This window comes from Sinohyriopsis cumingii, chromosome 8 (assembly GCF_028554795.1).
Source record: "Sinohyriopsis cumingii isolate HCF-2022 chromosome 8, ASM2855479v2, whole genome shotgun sequence".
Taxonomy (NCBI): Eukaryota; Metazoa; Mollusca; class Bivalvia; order Unionida; family Unionidae; genus Sinohyriopsis; species Sinohyriopsis cumingii.
The window spans coordinates 53,694,653-53,712,884 of NC_142968.1; the positions used below are offsets into that span (position 1 = coordinate 53,694,653).

An 18,232-nucleotide genomic window follows, 5' to 3' on the forward strand; every position below is an offset into this window, starting at 1 on the left:
TCGGATGAGGGAGGTCGTGAGTAGGATCCCTGGCCGAGTCATAGAAAAGACTTACAAAAATGGTACTAACAGCTACCTCGCTTGGCTCTCAGCATTAAGAGGTTAGTGTTATGACTGGTCGGCCTTGTGTCATGATAATGTGACTGGTTGGGACATCATACAACATGTCTGCGGCATGATGTCCAGTGCTAGACATCACCATAAACTGCCACAAAACAGACATCGTAGCGATAGGACTGAAAAATTGTTACAGCTACGTTAAAAATCAAAATCACACACATATGCAAGTCTGCAAGCCATTGCTGTAATAGTCACACTGCATCGAGTTATTACCCTTTGTTATATGTGCTTACCACCAAACACCAACGTAGTACCAAACTATTAAGACAGACTTGTTCAGCAACTTCCCTCACCATTTGTATTACTCGGGGATTTTAATGCCCATAACATTTGAAGGAGTTCAAACCACATAAGTGACCGAGGCAGCAAAGTAGAAAACTTCATTTCAAGACACGAATTGTGTCTATATAACACTCAGTCACCGATGTATTTACACCTAGGAACGGGTACATAAACATGCATCGATTTGACAATTTGTTCTCCTTCGCTGCTTTTAGATTATGAATGGAAGGTCGCTGATGACCTTCATATCAGTGATCACTTTCCAATCTCCCTTGAAATATTATTTCTACAATTGAGGACGCAATTCCAGAATGGAATATTAAGAAGGTCGAATGGGCTAAGTTTGTAACACTCTGTCAAACTAGGTTGAATGAAGATACAACGTTAATTATCCTATTCAGGATTTTACTTCTATTTTAATCGAGATTGCAGAAGAATCCATTACCATGTCCTCAACAAACTGTAAAAGAACCCCAAAGCCTTGGTCCCCTAAGGGATGTTAGGAAGCCACTAGACAAGCCGAGAAGCATTGAGAAAATTCAACAATCGTCCGACGTCTGGGAATTTAAGTTTACATCGTATTGGCCGGGCCAAAGCTCGCCGAACTATCAAAGGAAGTAAACAAGCATCATGGAAGAAATATTTTTCTTCTTTAAAATCTAGTTTCTTTATTACAAAAGTTTGGGAAACTATACGCAAAATAAACGGAAAGAGAAACCACACATCTCTTCAACATCTGAAACTGAAAAATAACAATTTTAGTTCAAAACGTGACATAGCAAATATTCTTGCTGACAGTTTCTCTAAAACTTCTTCATCATCTAATTATTCAGAAGCCATCCGAAGATTAAAAACTCAAAAAGAAAGGTCACGTCTAAAATGCACATCCAACAACTCGGAAACTTATAACCAACTGTTCTTACTACTGAAGCTTAAGGAGGCTTTAGATGAGGCCTATGATACATCCACTGGTCCTGACGAAATACATTGCCAGTTTTTGAAACACCTTCCAGAATCATCATTAAAATCTCTTTTGAAAATCTTAAATGATTAATGGATTGCTGGTAATGTACATACAATTTGGAATGAAGCAACAGTAATACCAGTTCTCAAACCAGGTAAAGATAGCGCAGATCCTAACAGCTATCGACCTATTGCACTCACAAATGTGTTTGCAAAACATTGGAACGAATGATCAATTCTGTATGGTACCTGGAAACTAACAATTTAATATCTCCTTTCCAAAGTGGCTTTCGATATGGCCGGAGCACCAATGATCATCTGGTCAGACTGGGAACATTTATTCGCGATGAATTTATCAAGAAAAAACACTTAGTAGCGGTTTTCTTTGATTTAGAAAAGGCCTATGACACGACGTGGAAGTACGGGATATTAAATGACCTGCACGATCTGGGTCTAAAAGGCCTTCTGCCCGCTTTTATATCAAACTTTCTCTCAGACAGACAATTCAAAGTACAAGTGGGCTCTACCCTCTCAGTTTTGCACTAGTAAGGGATGGGTGTGTCCCAGGGAAGTATTTTATCTGTGACACTTTTCAACATGAAAATTAATAGCGTCACAAATGTTTGACTCCTGGTGTGAATTGCACACTATACTTTGATGATTTTCTAATATGTTATCGATCAAAGCAAATTCATACAATCGAAAGATAACAACATCAACATATAACCAGGATTCAAAATTGGGCCAGTACAAACTGTTTCAAATTCTCGAAATCAAAAACGGTATGTATGCATTTTTGTCCGTTAGTAAGACAAAATTATGAAGCTAAACTCACGATGGACGGAACACCTATTCCAGTTGTTGAGGAAACAAAGTTTTTAGGTATTATCTTCGACAGAAAACTGACTTTTATTCCACACCTAAAGAACTTGAAAGCTAAATGCTTAAAATCTCTAGACCTACTTAAAGTAGTAGCGCACACTGACCGGGGTGCTGATAGAAAAGTCATCCTCAATTTATATCAAATGTTTAATCGCTCCAAACAGGATGATGATTGTGTTGTGTATGGTTAAGTCAGAAATGATACACAAACACACACACAGATATATATATATATATATATATATATATATATATATATATATATATATATATATATATATATATATATATATATATATATATATATATATATATATGTATGTATATATATATATAGATATATATATATATATATATATGTGTGTGTATGTGTGTGTGTGTGTGTGTGTGTGTATCGTTTCTGTATTAGAGTAATGTTTATTGCTCTTAAGTCTTTTTCCACCTCAAAAATGTAGCCTTGAATTTCATGCATTTTTTCCAATTTTATTTTAATGGTTGTTTTCTGCGCTTTTAAATAAACGTATATATTGCTCCTACATTACATTTTTCAGCAGTACATTTTGATGGAAAACTTGAAATATGTCTAGCCCTAAACAGATATGATTCCAAATCAGTTTAAAAATCGTGCCGATTACTCTGGATGCATATATTTGCCACAGGATGGCTACGATGCAAACTCCAATGATCAGGAGGAAGACGACAGCAGTGATTAGTCCAATCCAAAACAGTCCCAATTGTTGACCTGAAATGCGGGTTGTTTTGTAATTGTGCCTTTGTAATAAGAACACACAAAAAACAAGTATGCATTGTGAAATAAAGCAATGCTAATGATATGTAGACTTCAAACTGTATATAAATTGTAATACATAGTGACAGCAGAGTTGAGTTATGCACGATATTGACAGTTAGGTAGCAACAAAATGTTTATCCATACGCTAAGGAGAATTCCTATATCGGATGCTGTATATAGACTTAAATGTGTCAGAACTGCATGTTGATATAATACTTTTATCAGATATACTTTTTTGAAGACTTTGTACTGGATTAAGATGCAGGAACAGTTCCAAAGATTGAGTCACCCAGATAGGATCCCTTATGAAACGAATGAAACAATAAAGACTGCTTTTAAGCAGCTGGTATTCGAGAGAGAGAGAGAGAGAGAGAGAGAGAGAGAGAGAGAGAGAGAGAGAGAGAGAGAGAGCGAGAGAAGAAAGCAAACGGTCTATTATAGTGCCAAGACGATCACCAGGCAAGTGATGTGATGTGATTAGGATTTTTAACGTAGCTTTGACAATTTTTCAGTCATATTGCTACGATATCTGCAGTGTGACAGTTTATAGTGATGCCTTGCACTGGGGCATCATGCTGCAGACATGTAGTATGATGTCCCACCATGTCACATTATTCTGACACCAGGCCGACCAGTCCTAACACTAACCTCTTAATGCTGAGTGTCTAGCGAGGCACCTGTTAGTACGATCTTTGTAAGTCTTTGTATGACTCGGCCGGGGTTCGCACTCCCGCTTCCGAGGCTGACGCTCTAACCACTAGGCCACCGGTGCAGTTCTCCAGGAAAGAGCGATACCTTTCTTAAATTATACGTGAGTTTCATTTATGTGCTACTCTAAGTCTCTGCTTTGAACAATTGAAAGTTAAAACCTATTTTTCCTCATACTCTTGTAAGAGTAATGTTGTGTGTCTACAAACTTTGCCTTACCCTGATGTGTAAAGGTAAAGAAGTGTGTTTATAAACACTGCCGTAACTCTTGTATGCCATGGCATGTTTGCAGGACTGTGCGAAAGTCTGTGTCTACAACCTCTATATTCACATTGTAGGGGTGTATGTGTTAGGATTATATATGCGGTATATTGAAATAGTATATACAAATTTCATCATTACATTTTCTCTTCACTATTTTAAAATTTTCATCCCTTTTTAATCCATAAACACTTTTGACCATATATGCGCTTTTGACCAGATTAACACCTTATGCACATACATCACCAAAACACGATGACCAGATTTTGTGGTACCTTTATACAGGCTGCCAGTGTAAGCTGTTTTAAATATTACTAAGCTACTCAAATGCAGTCGAAATACTGCCAGCTTGTACATTATTCGTCTCTATTGAGTAATCAGTTTATGCCACTTCCACTACACATATACCACGAAGACCGCTACTGAACTAAGCTATGCACGTGGAAATTCAAATTTTAATTAATATCAATTTTATGGGTAGTTTTTTTTTTTAAATATTGTTCTTGGCTCGTATTTTAGTTTCATAAGTAGTCACATTGTAGAATATTTCCATGATCGGAAATATAACCGAGCATATGACATGGCGAAAGGCAAATAGATGATAATAATAAATAAAAAGGAAACTCCAACTTGGCTTGATACTGAATCAAGTTCATTGCACAAATTTTATTTTTTTTTAGATGTCACGATTTAGAATTTACTTGTGCCTGGAGAAATGGAGGGATATAACGATGAGATGCTGAATGGGTCGTATATATTAAATAAATTCACATACATCAATTAGATTTAATACAAATGCTATAAAATGACTACTTCCTTAAAATTAGAATTGGGTTGCATCTGATATATAAAACAAAGCAACACTGAAAGAGCTTAAGTACTACTTGACGGAAGAGCGTTATCTATCATTGAAATCAAACGTGACATCTGGCCATTGTTAAGTTACAAATAATGAAAAACATATGAAGACACATGTATAACACTTTGCTGCTGTTTTTCTTCCTCTTGGTCTAGCTTCCGATTCGTGTTTAGATATTTATTAACAATTGTGATGGTTTCAAATCGCAATATAACGTATCAATGAAAATAAAAAAAAAACTAGAATATTTACAAAAGTATTTAGAGAAATATGATGTACACTATATACATATATATAAATCCTACTATACGTAGATGCGAACCCAGGTCCGCGGGTAAATGGCACCCATCGCCTTGCCTGCACACACGAGCCCCTATTCCCTCCCGACTGAACCAAATCGCTTAAAAATGATCCTACGCAATCGGTGTTATACGCACTCCTGTGTAGCAGGCACACTCGAATGACGACATAGTAATGAATTATCTACACAGTCATTCCGGATTCCTATGAGAGAACTCAAGGCAGATATAATTAATTATAGAGATTTATAAATATACACAAGAGAGATAATAATATGTCTGAAAATATTAATTATGTCTACTATTATCAAGTATTCTTCTATATAATCGAGGGATATCACTTTCCGTTCTGTTTGGTGCATATTTATAATCCCCCCCATCTATCTATGTATCTATCTATCGATGTATCTCTCTCTCTCTCTGTCTCTCTCTGTCTCTCTCTGTCTCTCTGTCTCTCTCTCTCTCTCTCTCTCTCTCTCTCTCTCTATATATATATATATATATATATATATATATATATACTCTGTGAAAACATACAAAATATTCGCTATTCTTGCCGCACAAATCTTTCTAATAATAATAATAATAATAATAATAATAATAATAATCATTATGAGGAATTTGTATAGCGCCTAATCTTTACAAGCTCTAAGCGCTTTGCAACGTTAGGCCACACCTATAACATAAAAAAGACATGCATAATGATATTATTACAGAAAACAAACACCACGAAATTAGAAAACATAAAAACATGCAGTAAATATTTAAGGTATGGAACATTATTAGGTCTTTAAGTTTGTTCTTGCAGTCGAAATCAGTGCGTTTTAAGAGCACTCATGAATGAGATTGCTGTGTCTTTGTGTCTGAGTTTAGTGGGCAATTAATTCCACGTTGATGGGTCCTGGTATGCAAAAGACCGTTGTCCATATGACTTCGTATTCATAGTGGGAAAAATGAGTAAGCGGACTGTTAATGCTGGTTAGATTTCATCCTCTATTAGAAGCGAGTGCTTCAGCATTACAAAAACTTCATGGATTTCAAAGAACGGGCAGAATAGCAAAGTCATAATCGTTGTTTCCAGCGTCAGGACTTCTGTAGCCGTTTTGTAGAGTTTCATCATCCTCGTTGGCTTTGAAACAATGGTAGGCAGACAATTTAGCCTACGAGAACAATATGAAGAAAAAATAAATATATTCAAAGAAAATAAATATTTAGATGGACGGAAAGAACGAAATAAATATCTGCAAAATATCGCCAACACAAGATACATGATAAGTGATTACATGCTTGTAATGAAACATATATCACGTCCTATGTGGGTAAATATTAGATCAGACATATTGTGCTGAGTAATGTAAAGTTTTATGTGGTAAACTGTAAATCATGTGTATTGCAAGACATAAAACACTAGCCACTGCATTTCTAGCCATGAATGTAACCGGAGTCCGATTCTCTTAATTTATTTGCATAAATCACGAAGTACATCAGGGCGGAAGATATATCATCCTGCCAGCACATGAATTAGGTTAGAATGAAAATTCTTTCTTTTAATGACCTCTGGTGGCATAAACTTTTAGATTGCGAACATAATACTCGGATGACTATATTTCTGAAATATAAGTTATCCGTATAGTGAAACATTAAACAATTAAACATCAAGATTTTCGACATGTGAATCAACACACTAATCAATATAAATTAATAATTGCGATCGCCATAGTTATAAATTAAACTGCGATGCATTGGTAGTTTTCTTTCAAAATCCTAATTAAATTGTGGTCTATAAATCACCCGTCATAAATGCACTCTCTTGGCACTCATAAATAACATGATTCAGTTCAGACAATATGAAACGTAAACGTTTGCTTATCTATGATAATTTATATTCCATAAGAGTAAGATATTCTTCAATGTATATGACCAATGAAAGTCTAACATGCTCCATGAAGTAATATTATTCTGTTTTGGAGGCTTAGAATTAGAAAGAATACATTAGATAAAGAAAGCAAATACGGCTTTAGTGAAGAATCTTGTTCAGAAAACAAATTGTTTAATTTGGGTAAAACTCTTATATTAAATCCAATATCATTAAACCCTTTTATCAGTTGCAATCTCCCTTTGAGATTATATTTTCCCGCTCTGACATGCATATATTGAGAGATACAGAGAGGTATTGAGAGAGGAAGCTGTCACAGTTTACCTCATCTATAGTACTGTATTGTTCCTCCTTGGACTGTTGCTCAAAACCGTCAGGTGGGAAGTTGTTCAGGCTTACAGATCTTGTACGAATAGTCTCCTCATAATGGCTAACTCCACTGTCTCTTTGAGCCTTTGAAGACAAGTCATCCAGATTAAGTAGGTCTGCAGATACGTTCAGACTTGACATGCTGTCTGTCTTAGAGCAACATGTCGCGTTCATCGAATCATTACTCTGAACCTGACTTCTATTCGCATACAATAATTGTGTCAAAATTTGCAAAGTCTGCAAAGACAAGGCTTGTCGAACTGGATTCCAAATACCGTAGGTATGACTCATAAGTGTTTGCAAACTCCCGGATATTCTATTTATAACTGGATACCCCGATCTCCACGTCCGTGGGACAGTTAAAGATCTGCCAAGGTTGAATCTGAACGATTCTCGAGCGACTTCTCTATTTGAAGATTCTACACTTGGCTGATGCTTTGTTCCTGAAGTTGTACAAATTTAATAACTAAACTTGAAGGACAGGAAGAAATTTTACATTTTTTAATATATTACTTATTCGTTTATCCTACCCGTATATGGAATTCATACACATTTTTTGTGGAACGAGAAATGGTTGTGAATTCAGACTTTAGGTGCTAATTATCACCTTATTATTACAAATGAAACGTGTAAGAAAGCCCCCTTCCACACACACACACACACATACACACACACAATGCGTTAGTATACAAAGTTCACCTATTTTGCGTTTCCATCGGAAAATATATAAAATAATGCATTTCAGAGTTTTGTAAAATTGACGGTTTCTTCGGTTCTAAGCACGTTTTGAAATCAGCCTAAGGAGTTCAAGTCCAAATAATAATATTTATTGTCGATGCAAACTATATCGTTCCTCTATTTCCTTAAGTAAATGAATCAACAAACTTGAAGTAAAAATAAATAATGTGGTATTCACTGCTTCTTGTATTCGCTTTGTTCCATTGTGAATTTGCTCCTAAGGCCTTGTTTAACAAGTGTATTTTCTTCTGAAACACTTTTTTCATTCCTTTGCATTTCGTCATTTATTCAGCGAAGTGACATCTCTAGATAGATAGATAGATAGATAGATGGCCTTTGTTCCTCTACTCAACTCAACAAAATATACTCTATCCATGTCGAGGTCACATCATCGATCTTTCTTTAATGCAATAGTACCTTCAATCTTCACCTCATCTGGAACATTATGAGTTGCTAGTTTCACGCGCACGTTATGCAAGTTACGTCCGTCTCAGCTGCTTGTTCCGTACGCACATTATTTGTTATCATTGTGTCACATCTCTCCCAATATATGCCCTTACCATAATACAAGCTTCGCATTAGAGCCTTGCTGTTAGTCTAGGTTGCGTCAAAGCAGTTTGAACTTTACTTTGTTGTGTTTAGAACATAGCCCTGATTGTATTTCTTGCTGTGCTATATCATGCATTGCTTTCCTATCTAATTTTCCTTACGTCAGTTATTGTTTTATTTCAAGACCTAGCACACAATCAATATTTCACTTGTGAAAATGGTTCATGCAAAAGAAGTTTGAAGTTGCGTGTTGTGATTGTGCATTACAAAATGTTCTGCTATTGCAATTCGGTTATGTCGGTCAGATCGAAGACCATGACATTTGATTTTCGTATCAGATTCCTTTATTTGTTTTGCATGGTTATTTGGCGTAATATTATATCTGATTTTTGCTTCCTTTCTTTCTATCCGGTTTCTGAATGTTTCCTTCATTTTTCTGTTAACATTTTGTGAATATTTCTTTTTTTTCAAATGTGTCATAAACAGGTTGTCTTAATTGTAAAAATGCGCATTAAACAGTCCACAATCAAGCTGCTGTTTAAATATACAGTCTCTACATCTCTGGTAGCAGACATTTTTAAAAAAAAATTCCATTTCGTCTGGCGATTGTCAGGTATAAATAGTGTAGCACGATAACATTTCTACTGATTGTCGCACCAAAGTTCCAATAACATGATATTCTAATAGTAGGTTGTCTTGTGATCATCTCCATTTATGTCAGCAAAAAAATGTGTTTTGCTTATGCACCTCAGGCATGTACTTGTGAAAGAGTTGTGCAGATGTTGCAACTACGACAAATGGTTTCGTTCTTATGCACTTTATTATATCTATTTTCTGCACTTTTCAGTGAAAATAAATTGTTGAATGTAACGGAAGTAAATTCTTATTTACATACTACGTTCAGCGTATTTTCCCTGCTTGCAAAATCAAACCTGCCAAAGTGTCATGGCAGAGACGTATTACATATGTTTAGAATTATGCATTATACCTGACACAAGTATAGCATAACCTGCCATCAATGAATGCATGTGTATAAAAAAGAAGCCGAACTAGCAATGCAAATGTTGTGCCATGAAGTTTATCCCAGATGGTCAGCAAGGACTTGTCAACGGCCGTGTAACGTTTGGTAGTATAAACCCATCTATGAGTTGTGTAAAGTAACAAAGTTGCAACATGCACATCAGCTAATTGTATCCAGCTCTTTAAGCTAGAATGGGACAAACTAAGTATGTTACCAGAGAGCACTAGACTTGGAAAAAATTTAGTTGGTGACCATTTAGAGAGATTATGCTTTTAATATCAACATTTTTCATTTTCATTTGGAGACAGAATTTATGCTAATATTTAAATCTTGTGAACCAATTAAATGTGGACACATTTAAAAACTAGAAGATAATCGTACCCGATCTGCTGAATGCGACTTTACACCTCTGCGTGAATAAAATTAGAACTCCAACGATGATCAAGGAAATGGCAACAATTACTAGTCCAACCCCAAGAAGCGGACCTAGTAGACCTGGAAGGAAAGACAAATATTCACTGTTTCGAAGCTTACATGTAGGAATAAAATCATGAAATCAAAACAGTATTATGAAATACAACACATTGGATCTAATGGCATGATTGTTTGCCATGTTATATGTGATACAATTTATAATATTGCGGCGAGATATCTTAGAGTAGATGCACTTGTATGATCGGCAATATTCATAAGCTTTTCCCAGCTATAAATGACTCTTATTTGATTGCTAAAAGCATATATGCATTTCATGGTCTGGTGCTTGAATCTCTGTGTCTGATCATTGTGATATGTTGTATTATAATAAATACACTATGGAGTGCCATAATACTTATCATTGAAATCTTGCTGCACAAAATTACTTCCGTTGATAGGTTTGGTACTTGATTGAGCTGAAAAGAAATGAAACGGGAAGTCAAACTTTCGATTGGCCAACCAACATATATCAATCCATTTTTAATATTTATATATTCAGAGCAATATCTTAAAACTGGATAAAGATTACACAGATGGCAAAATAAAGGTCATATTTATCAATATTTGTACTGAAAAGTTGTATAGAAGCAATAATGTATGTATTCAGGTGTGTATGTATATATTCGTGCAATGTATGCATCGGATGATTTAAAATATACCCATTGGATATAACCATTAAACCCAAGTCGGAACATTAAACTTTAAGGCATAGCAAATATTATGCAACACGAGCGATTATGAAATGTAAGTGGGTCCCTTTTGCGACGGACATGCAATTCTGGGGAAACAATACATATCATATAATACTAAAAATATGGTTTTAATATGGTAAAGAAATGAAGCAGATAAAACACTAAAGAGACATTATCAGGAAATAGATAAATAAATAAATATCATTAAAATTATTAATTATTATTAAAAATAAGAAATAGTTTAAATATTGGTCTCTGGAACATCAATAAAGGAAATGATTTTAAAGATTTAATGCATATCTTATGAAAAGTGTGCACAGTTAAGATCAAATTAATCAAATGATGAAATACACAAATACTTTTGATAAGTCATTTACAACTTGTTTCGGTTGGTAAAAGTCCAGCTGGATGCCACTGATTATATGGTTTGATAGAATTTAACGTTATATGAGACAGTGTCCTTAAAAAAATATCATAACATTCAAAACAAGTGGAGCAAAACTCAGAATGATCATTTATATGCTAATAAATTCTCCTAAGTTTGTCACAACAATACATAGTAAGAATGCGGGCATTTTTATTATTTTGTTACGGTAACTGGGTCATTTTTATAAGCACGCATTATAGTTGCAACTACTTAGCAAAGGTTTGATATCAACTATTTTCTAGAGAGCCACTATAATGCACGACAACCGGGTGGGATTTCATCGTGACACATTGTTAGATTTGTAAGGTTTTTGACGATATAAACGAAATGCACTATACGTACATGGAAAATTTTACGTAATGCCGCCATTTCGTAACCATGACCCTCTTGATACATGGGGAATATTTCATATAAAAACATCCATAGGCGTAGCATTGGAGTAAAACCAAAAGGCGTAAAAGTGGCTGTCAGTATGAGTATGTAAGGAACTATACATTGTTATCCAGTATGAGTATTTGTGCAGGACATTTTTCATTCTCCACACGTAAATGCCCTTTAGATATATTTCCGCGACACAGTTGTTGTTTGTGACATACCTCTTTGCTATCAAACCTCTTTGCTATTGCCTAAGGAAAACAAAATTTGGTTGTCCAATATATTGACAATTTTCTATTATTTTTTCCTTTCCTTATATAACAAAATTTTCGTGGCATCCGTCCGTCTACGGGAGACGATGGTGTAGCTTCAGAGTAAATTGTTGCTTCGCCTTCTTCCTGGCTCTCGTTTCAGAGTGCTTTATGTTATTGTTTTCCTTGGCCTTTTGAACGCCCTGTTTGACAACTATGCGCTAGTTGGAGCGGTCGTAGCACAGCTCTCCCAGATCGTTGACGTTGATGTTGGCCGTGTTCATGTCATTCTTACAACCGTCTTTGTAACGCAGATGTGGCAGTCCAGTCGGTCTCGCGCCTTCTGCTAGCTCACCGTACAGCAGGTCCTTGAAAATGCGGCCTGGGTCAATTTTCTATGTTGGGTACTTTGTCCAGCCACTGGCTATGCAGAAAACGCCACAGACATCTCAAGTAGAAGCTGCTGAGTTTCCTCTCGTGTCTCGCATAGGTGGTCCATGTCTCGCTGCTGTAGAGGTGCGTGCGGAGCACACAGGCTCATTAGACACGCAGTTTTGTCTTTGCAGTGAGGTTGGTGTTATTCCATACCCTCTGATTCAGTCTTGCCATCACTGTTTCTGCCTTGGCAATGGTGCTCTTTACCTCAGAGTCAATGAAAAGCAAGTTGGAGATGGTGAAACCGAGGTATATGAAATTCTCAACAACGTCCAAGTTGTACCCCTCGATGGTGATGGAGGAATTGGAGTCTGTCTCCATCGCCATGAGGTTCATTTGCTTCAAACTGATGGTCAGTCCAAACTCTTTACAGGCGTGGAGAGGTGGCATACCAGCAGTGCAGTTCATCTTCCGTGTGTAATGTCAAGGCTGCATCGTCGACGAAGAGCAGTTGACGGATGAGGACCTCTGTGACTTTAATCTTAGCACGGAGACGGGCGATGTTGAACAGCTTGCCGTCAGCCCTGGTATGGATGTACACTACCTCGCTGCAGTCCTTGAAGGCTTACCAGAGCAGCATGGAGAATAAGATTGCAAAGACCGTCGGCGCAATGACGCAGTCATGCTTCATTCCGCTGATGACTAGGAAGGCCTCCGATGCTGCGCAACTGAAACATACTGTGCTGTGTATGGTCTCGTATAACGACGTGACGACACGACAGCGAACAATCGAGGTGGGGGGGGCAGCCGATCTTCTGCAGGAGCCTAAAGAGTCCGCTCAGACTGACCAGGTCAAATGCATTCGTTAGGTCTAGGAAGGCGCAGTGAGACGACCATATTCACAGTTGACCGGCCGGCTTGGGAACCATGCTGTGACTCTGTGTAGACGCGAGAGGCTAGGGTCTGCGAGCGCGCCAAGGCGACACGGGCGAAAGCCTTTCCGACGATGTGGCCCCGGTAGTTGTTGCAGTCGCACGTTCTATTTTTTTCTTGTACAAAGTGACGATGTTGGCGTTTCGCCTGTCCTGGGGGATGTGTCCCGGTTCTCAGCAGAGGCAGAGGAGTACATACCGGGGTACGATCAGTGCTGATTCCCACTCTGGAGGACTTTGTCACACTGAACCGTTCAATAGGGTGTCTTTTGGAAGAACTAGAATTCTCACTTACTTAAGAAGTGCAAGATCCAAGGCCATGCATATAAAGCGTCTGCGTTATTAACGGCAAATTGGAATCTATGTAGGATGAGTTTACTACGGTTTAAAATCTCCCGTACGGATTTAATTTAGTATTCCTTCTGAATCAAAACCATCCAAAATATTTGACATAATTAAACGTTTTTAACAATTCATAGAAGAATTTGACATTATCGATGACAAAACACTCTCAAGATGAATCCGGTTTCACGTCCTACAGGCAGCATTAAACGTACAAAACCGTATCTCACATGTGCATTGTCTCCCTACTTTTAAGCGAGGTATCATGGAGATCGACATCGACTAGGATTATATGAGTGTGGCATGCATTATTGTGGTTTCCACAGCATATGCATCAAAAACCAATGCACCAGAATGAAAGCGAAAAAATTAGGGTGACCAAAAATGCAAGAAGCACTAGCCCCTCGCTATACGTTGAAAATATATCTTCAGTTAATTCGAGGGGGTCTGTTTTGAGGGTCCCCATTTCCTGTCGAAAACTGCATTCATGTTTATGATCGTCATTATCATTGCGATGTCAGTAGAAGTATCAACGGACATGCAGGGTGCAGTTTCTGCCATGAAAATGTGACCAGGAATTTATCAAGCAAGAGCAACATGTTCAATGTGGTAAGATATGTCTTCACAGTTTGTCTTAGAATCCTTTTGCTTGTCAAGTCGTCGATATGTTTGATCAGTGTAGGCCGCAAATATGTTAACACACTGAATAAGTTATTAGATCATTCAAATATATTCAGGGGACTTCATTATATCAGTTTCGAAACTGAAACGATATCGTACAGATATGTCCTCACTTGTTCAATACCGACGAAAGCAACACGTCGTGCTCCGTTATATTGCTAAGTCGTCGATGGTATGAAATAGATACAGAGGGAATCTATCTGAACTTGATTCCAATCCTCACAAGCGCTCCTTTTGATTTTGAATTGATGGGGAGTTGCTTCTGCGAAACAGTTGTTCTCGGGCAGCAGGTAACAGTTCAGTGACAACATTTATGCTGATTAGTTATCGAAAGAACTTCATGCCCGAGGATACCCTAGTACTTTTACCATCTCAATCGTACCATGCTGCCAAGGCTTCGCGTTTGTTATTTTATTAGTGCGAAGCGCGACAAAAGTTTACACAACAAAAATGGTGGAGGAAAACAGCTCGGGCTATATTCCATGGATGAGTGGTGCTATACTGCTTTGCCGCATTATTTTCAAGTAAAACTACCTTTCTCTTTCCGAAATCTTTAATCAAAGTTAAACTCGTCCTCACCATGACGCAGAAAGCTCCCTGAAAGAAAACTAAGTGGATGAGCGCAACATTGTGAGTTAAATCTCAAACAGATATAAAAGTTCTAACACAAGTCCAAAAACACGAAGTTCCATTTGCATTCCGAACGTATTCCAAATAAATTCTGATACTGAACGTTTTGATGTGCCTGCAGTCTCGAATGTGCTAATGTGACAATGACAAGGAATCTGGCGATGTGTTGACAGTATTATGATGTATCACAATACTATACTTCAAAATGTCCTAGTTTGAATTTTGCTATAATTCCAAATTAATATAATTAATGTAGTCCAATCATTTTATTGAGCACTTTGAAATTCAGCGAATAATAGTTTGACTAAATTAATTAACCAAAATTAAACACTGAACACAACAATAAGAATGATTCTGCTTCGGATGTTAAGGCAAGAATGAGTAATTTGCCAAGTATACAACATTTATAAACAAGATGTGATACAAAGATAGAGCCATGCTGTACGTCAGTCTACTCCCTAAACCATTTAAAGTTGGCAGCAATTTTAGGAATGTCCAAGCGAAAAAATAATAACCTACATTCAGATAGAAGTAAACAAAATTACTTCCATTGGTAATGATCTGAATGTTGAATCGATAATTTTACAGGCATATTATATGTGTATTATGTTGCTTACAAAATATTTTGTCATTGGTAGGGTACACCATATACTTGATTTTAGACAAAACTCAAGCACAAAGAACATTTATAAATAACGTATAATTATGGACAAAGTCAACAAACCGTATATATTAAATATACGCCACAGGGAAATATTTCGTTTCAGGTTATTGTCTTCTCAAATGGAAGAAGAGATCGAGGGGCTATTCAATCTGATGTCATACCGCAGAAGAAAAATACCATTTTAATCAAAGGTACCATTCCATAGAAGGCATCGACTTAGAACACATGGAGCTGACGACAATGGTAAATTCAAGTACAAATCAGCACAATTATCCATAATACTGAATCCGATGTGGAATTGTATCGTCATGCAATATATTAAACAGTCTATATCTCTCTCTCTCTCTCTCTCTCTCTCTCTCTCTCTCTCTCTCTATTTATATATCTATATATATATATATATCTATATATATATAATATATATATATATATATATATATATATATATATATATATATATATATATATATATATATATATATATATATATATATATATATATATATATATATCTGTTTGTGTGTGTGTGTGTTCAGAACAACAATTATTATAAACTTTTATTTGACACTTTCGAGAAAGTGTAATAATATAGTCTTTAAACTTGCATTATTTATAGAAGAACATTCTTTCACGGAAAGGTAGATTCACGGATACCGGCGTGTTGCAATATCAGACGACAAAAGGGCAGTAACTAAATAGGATAAAAATACCAATGTACTTACAAATATTTAATGTACATGGATCACTCTCAAATCCACCTCCGGACTGATTACATTTGTAAATGTTGTGCATACCATCAACTGTTAAATTTTGTATAGCAGGAATCGTGTTGTTTTGAGAATATGTGCCATCGCTTTCTATGATAGATCCATTGAGGCTCCAAGCAACCTTTCCTGTGGATATATTTAGGGAATTACACTGTAACTCTATGTAAGAATCAAATATGACATGTAAAACCATAGTTATCCAAGAACTGGTTCTTCGTCTGGAAAAATGTAAAACATACCCATAATGAGGATGGCTTAATCTATAGAAAATCAAACACTAGCGGCTTCATTATGAAAATAATTTATTGTCTGTAGTCGTTATCGAATTGTCATTGTAGTGAATATGCAGTTGTCATATTGAACTTGTCTAAATTTATCTTCTTCTCATGAAGTTTATAAACGTCTCTTCATGCAACTTTGGAAAAGAGAGGATAAAATGTCTTCAGCAGAATTAGTAACGATTTGTGGAAGGTCTTACATTGGAGACTTAGTCAGACAAAGGAATGAAATTAGTGGTGCAGAGGCCACAAATTAATAGAAATGATATCGCTCAAATGTTGAAATTCTGCAAATGTTAAACTATACCTTTGGCTCAGACATACTTTGGAAGTGCGATGCACTTAAAAAATCAGGCCACACGTTTATACGTACTATCGTCAGTTAAATCCTTCATCATAAAGTATGAAAAATTTGATTGATCTAAGATGTTTAAATATGCTTAAAAACAAGATGTAACCAGATTATTGTTTGTAGGGTTACACAGATAATTAAGAAGGTCAATATAAATCTTGGACAAAGTGTGTTAAAGACGTGTTTGTACAAAACAAATGAAACTCTTTAGAAACGTGTAAATGCGAAATACATAAGTTAGATCGTGCCTCTTTGTATAAATGTCTTCTGACATGAATAGCCAGCTGCAGACATGCTTTCAGTTTCTCAATTATTAACTATGATTATCCAATTAGGCATTATGTCTCTATATTAGTTATGACTTTTAACTACCTTAAACTGGCAAATTTATATAATGCTAGTAAAACGAACGCTTCCACTGTTGTAATTAACGAACAACTGATGAAATATAAGGTTTATGCAACATACCAATTTGTAATGTGACACTATCGTTGAAGTCCTCTGAATCCCATGATCGTTCCAACTTGTATATGCCAGCATCTTTTCTTGTAACGTTTGAAATGCTAACATTAACAGTTACCGTTTCGAAGGTAGCATTGTATACGTACACTTGTAGTCTCTCGTCTTTTTCATACCAGGCGACATGATTTGTAATTGGCCATACAAACAGAAAATTTGACGAGTTACGACTAATACGTATATAATTCCTGTTTGTATTGTTGTATGTCCATGATAAAGACACGTTTCTTCCTATAATACCTTCCACGATCCTTCCTTCTGAGACAAAACCAAATATTATGCAGAAAACTAAAACATACAATAAGAACATATTTCCTTGCACTTAAATGTGCTGATTCTGTCCAGCTAATACCGTATGATTCTATAGCAACAAACTGAATTAGTAATATTGTGTATTGTCCATAGTTGCTAAAGTTCTGTTTTGAATCAATAATAACCGTTGTATAATTTAAAATATCATTGATCAGTTTACAAAAGACGCATGTCACAACAAGAAAACAGGCTTTTCAAATTTTAAAAATAATGGATCGCAAAAAAATTATGTAGGAAAATGCCTCGAAAACCACACATTCTCCAAGTTCAATACTTAGATTAAAGTCTGAAGTCCAATGTACAATATTTATAGATAAATAAGAACATAATACACAGTATTTCCGTAACTTCAATATAAGTTATGAGCCTCCGTTTATAATTATTTGCTTCAGATTGTAATATGCGACAGAGTCGGAAATATGATTGATATTGTATCTTGGCCAA

The 18,232-nt window shown here is 36.1% G+C and overlaps 1 protein-coding gene across 2 annotated transcripts; it reads right to left on the reverse strand.

The window, feature by feature from the left end:
- Nucleotides 1-5,670: 5,670 nt before the first annotated feature.
- LOC149793538 (uncharacterized) lies at nucleotides 5,671-18,066 on the reverse strand. 2 transcript variants are annotated; one of them, XM_089966410.1, is made up of 5 exons: nucleotides 17,426-18,055; nucleotides 16,283-16,453; nucleotides 10,099-10,607; nucleotides 7,365-7,852; nucleotides 5,671-6,324 (listed from the first exon to the last, which is right to left on the reverse strand). In XM_089966410.1, the coding sequence occupies exons 4-5, from the start codon at nucleotides 7,698-7,700 to the stop codon at nucleotides 6,202-6,204; spliced, it is 459 nt and encodes a 152-aa protein (XP_089822536.1). In that variant the 5' UTR covers nucleotides 7,701-7,852; nucleotides 10,099-10,607; nucleotides 16,283-16,453; nucleotides 17,426-18,055; the 3' UTR covers nucleotides 5,671-6,201. The 2 variants fall into 2 exon arrangements, 1 of the variants encoding a protein (XP_089822536.1); XR_016422572.1 differs by having other exon boundaries at nucleotides 5,672-6,324; nucleotides 17,426-18,066.
- Nucleotides 18,067-18,232: the final 166 nt, after the last annotated feature.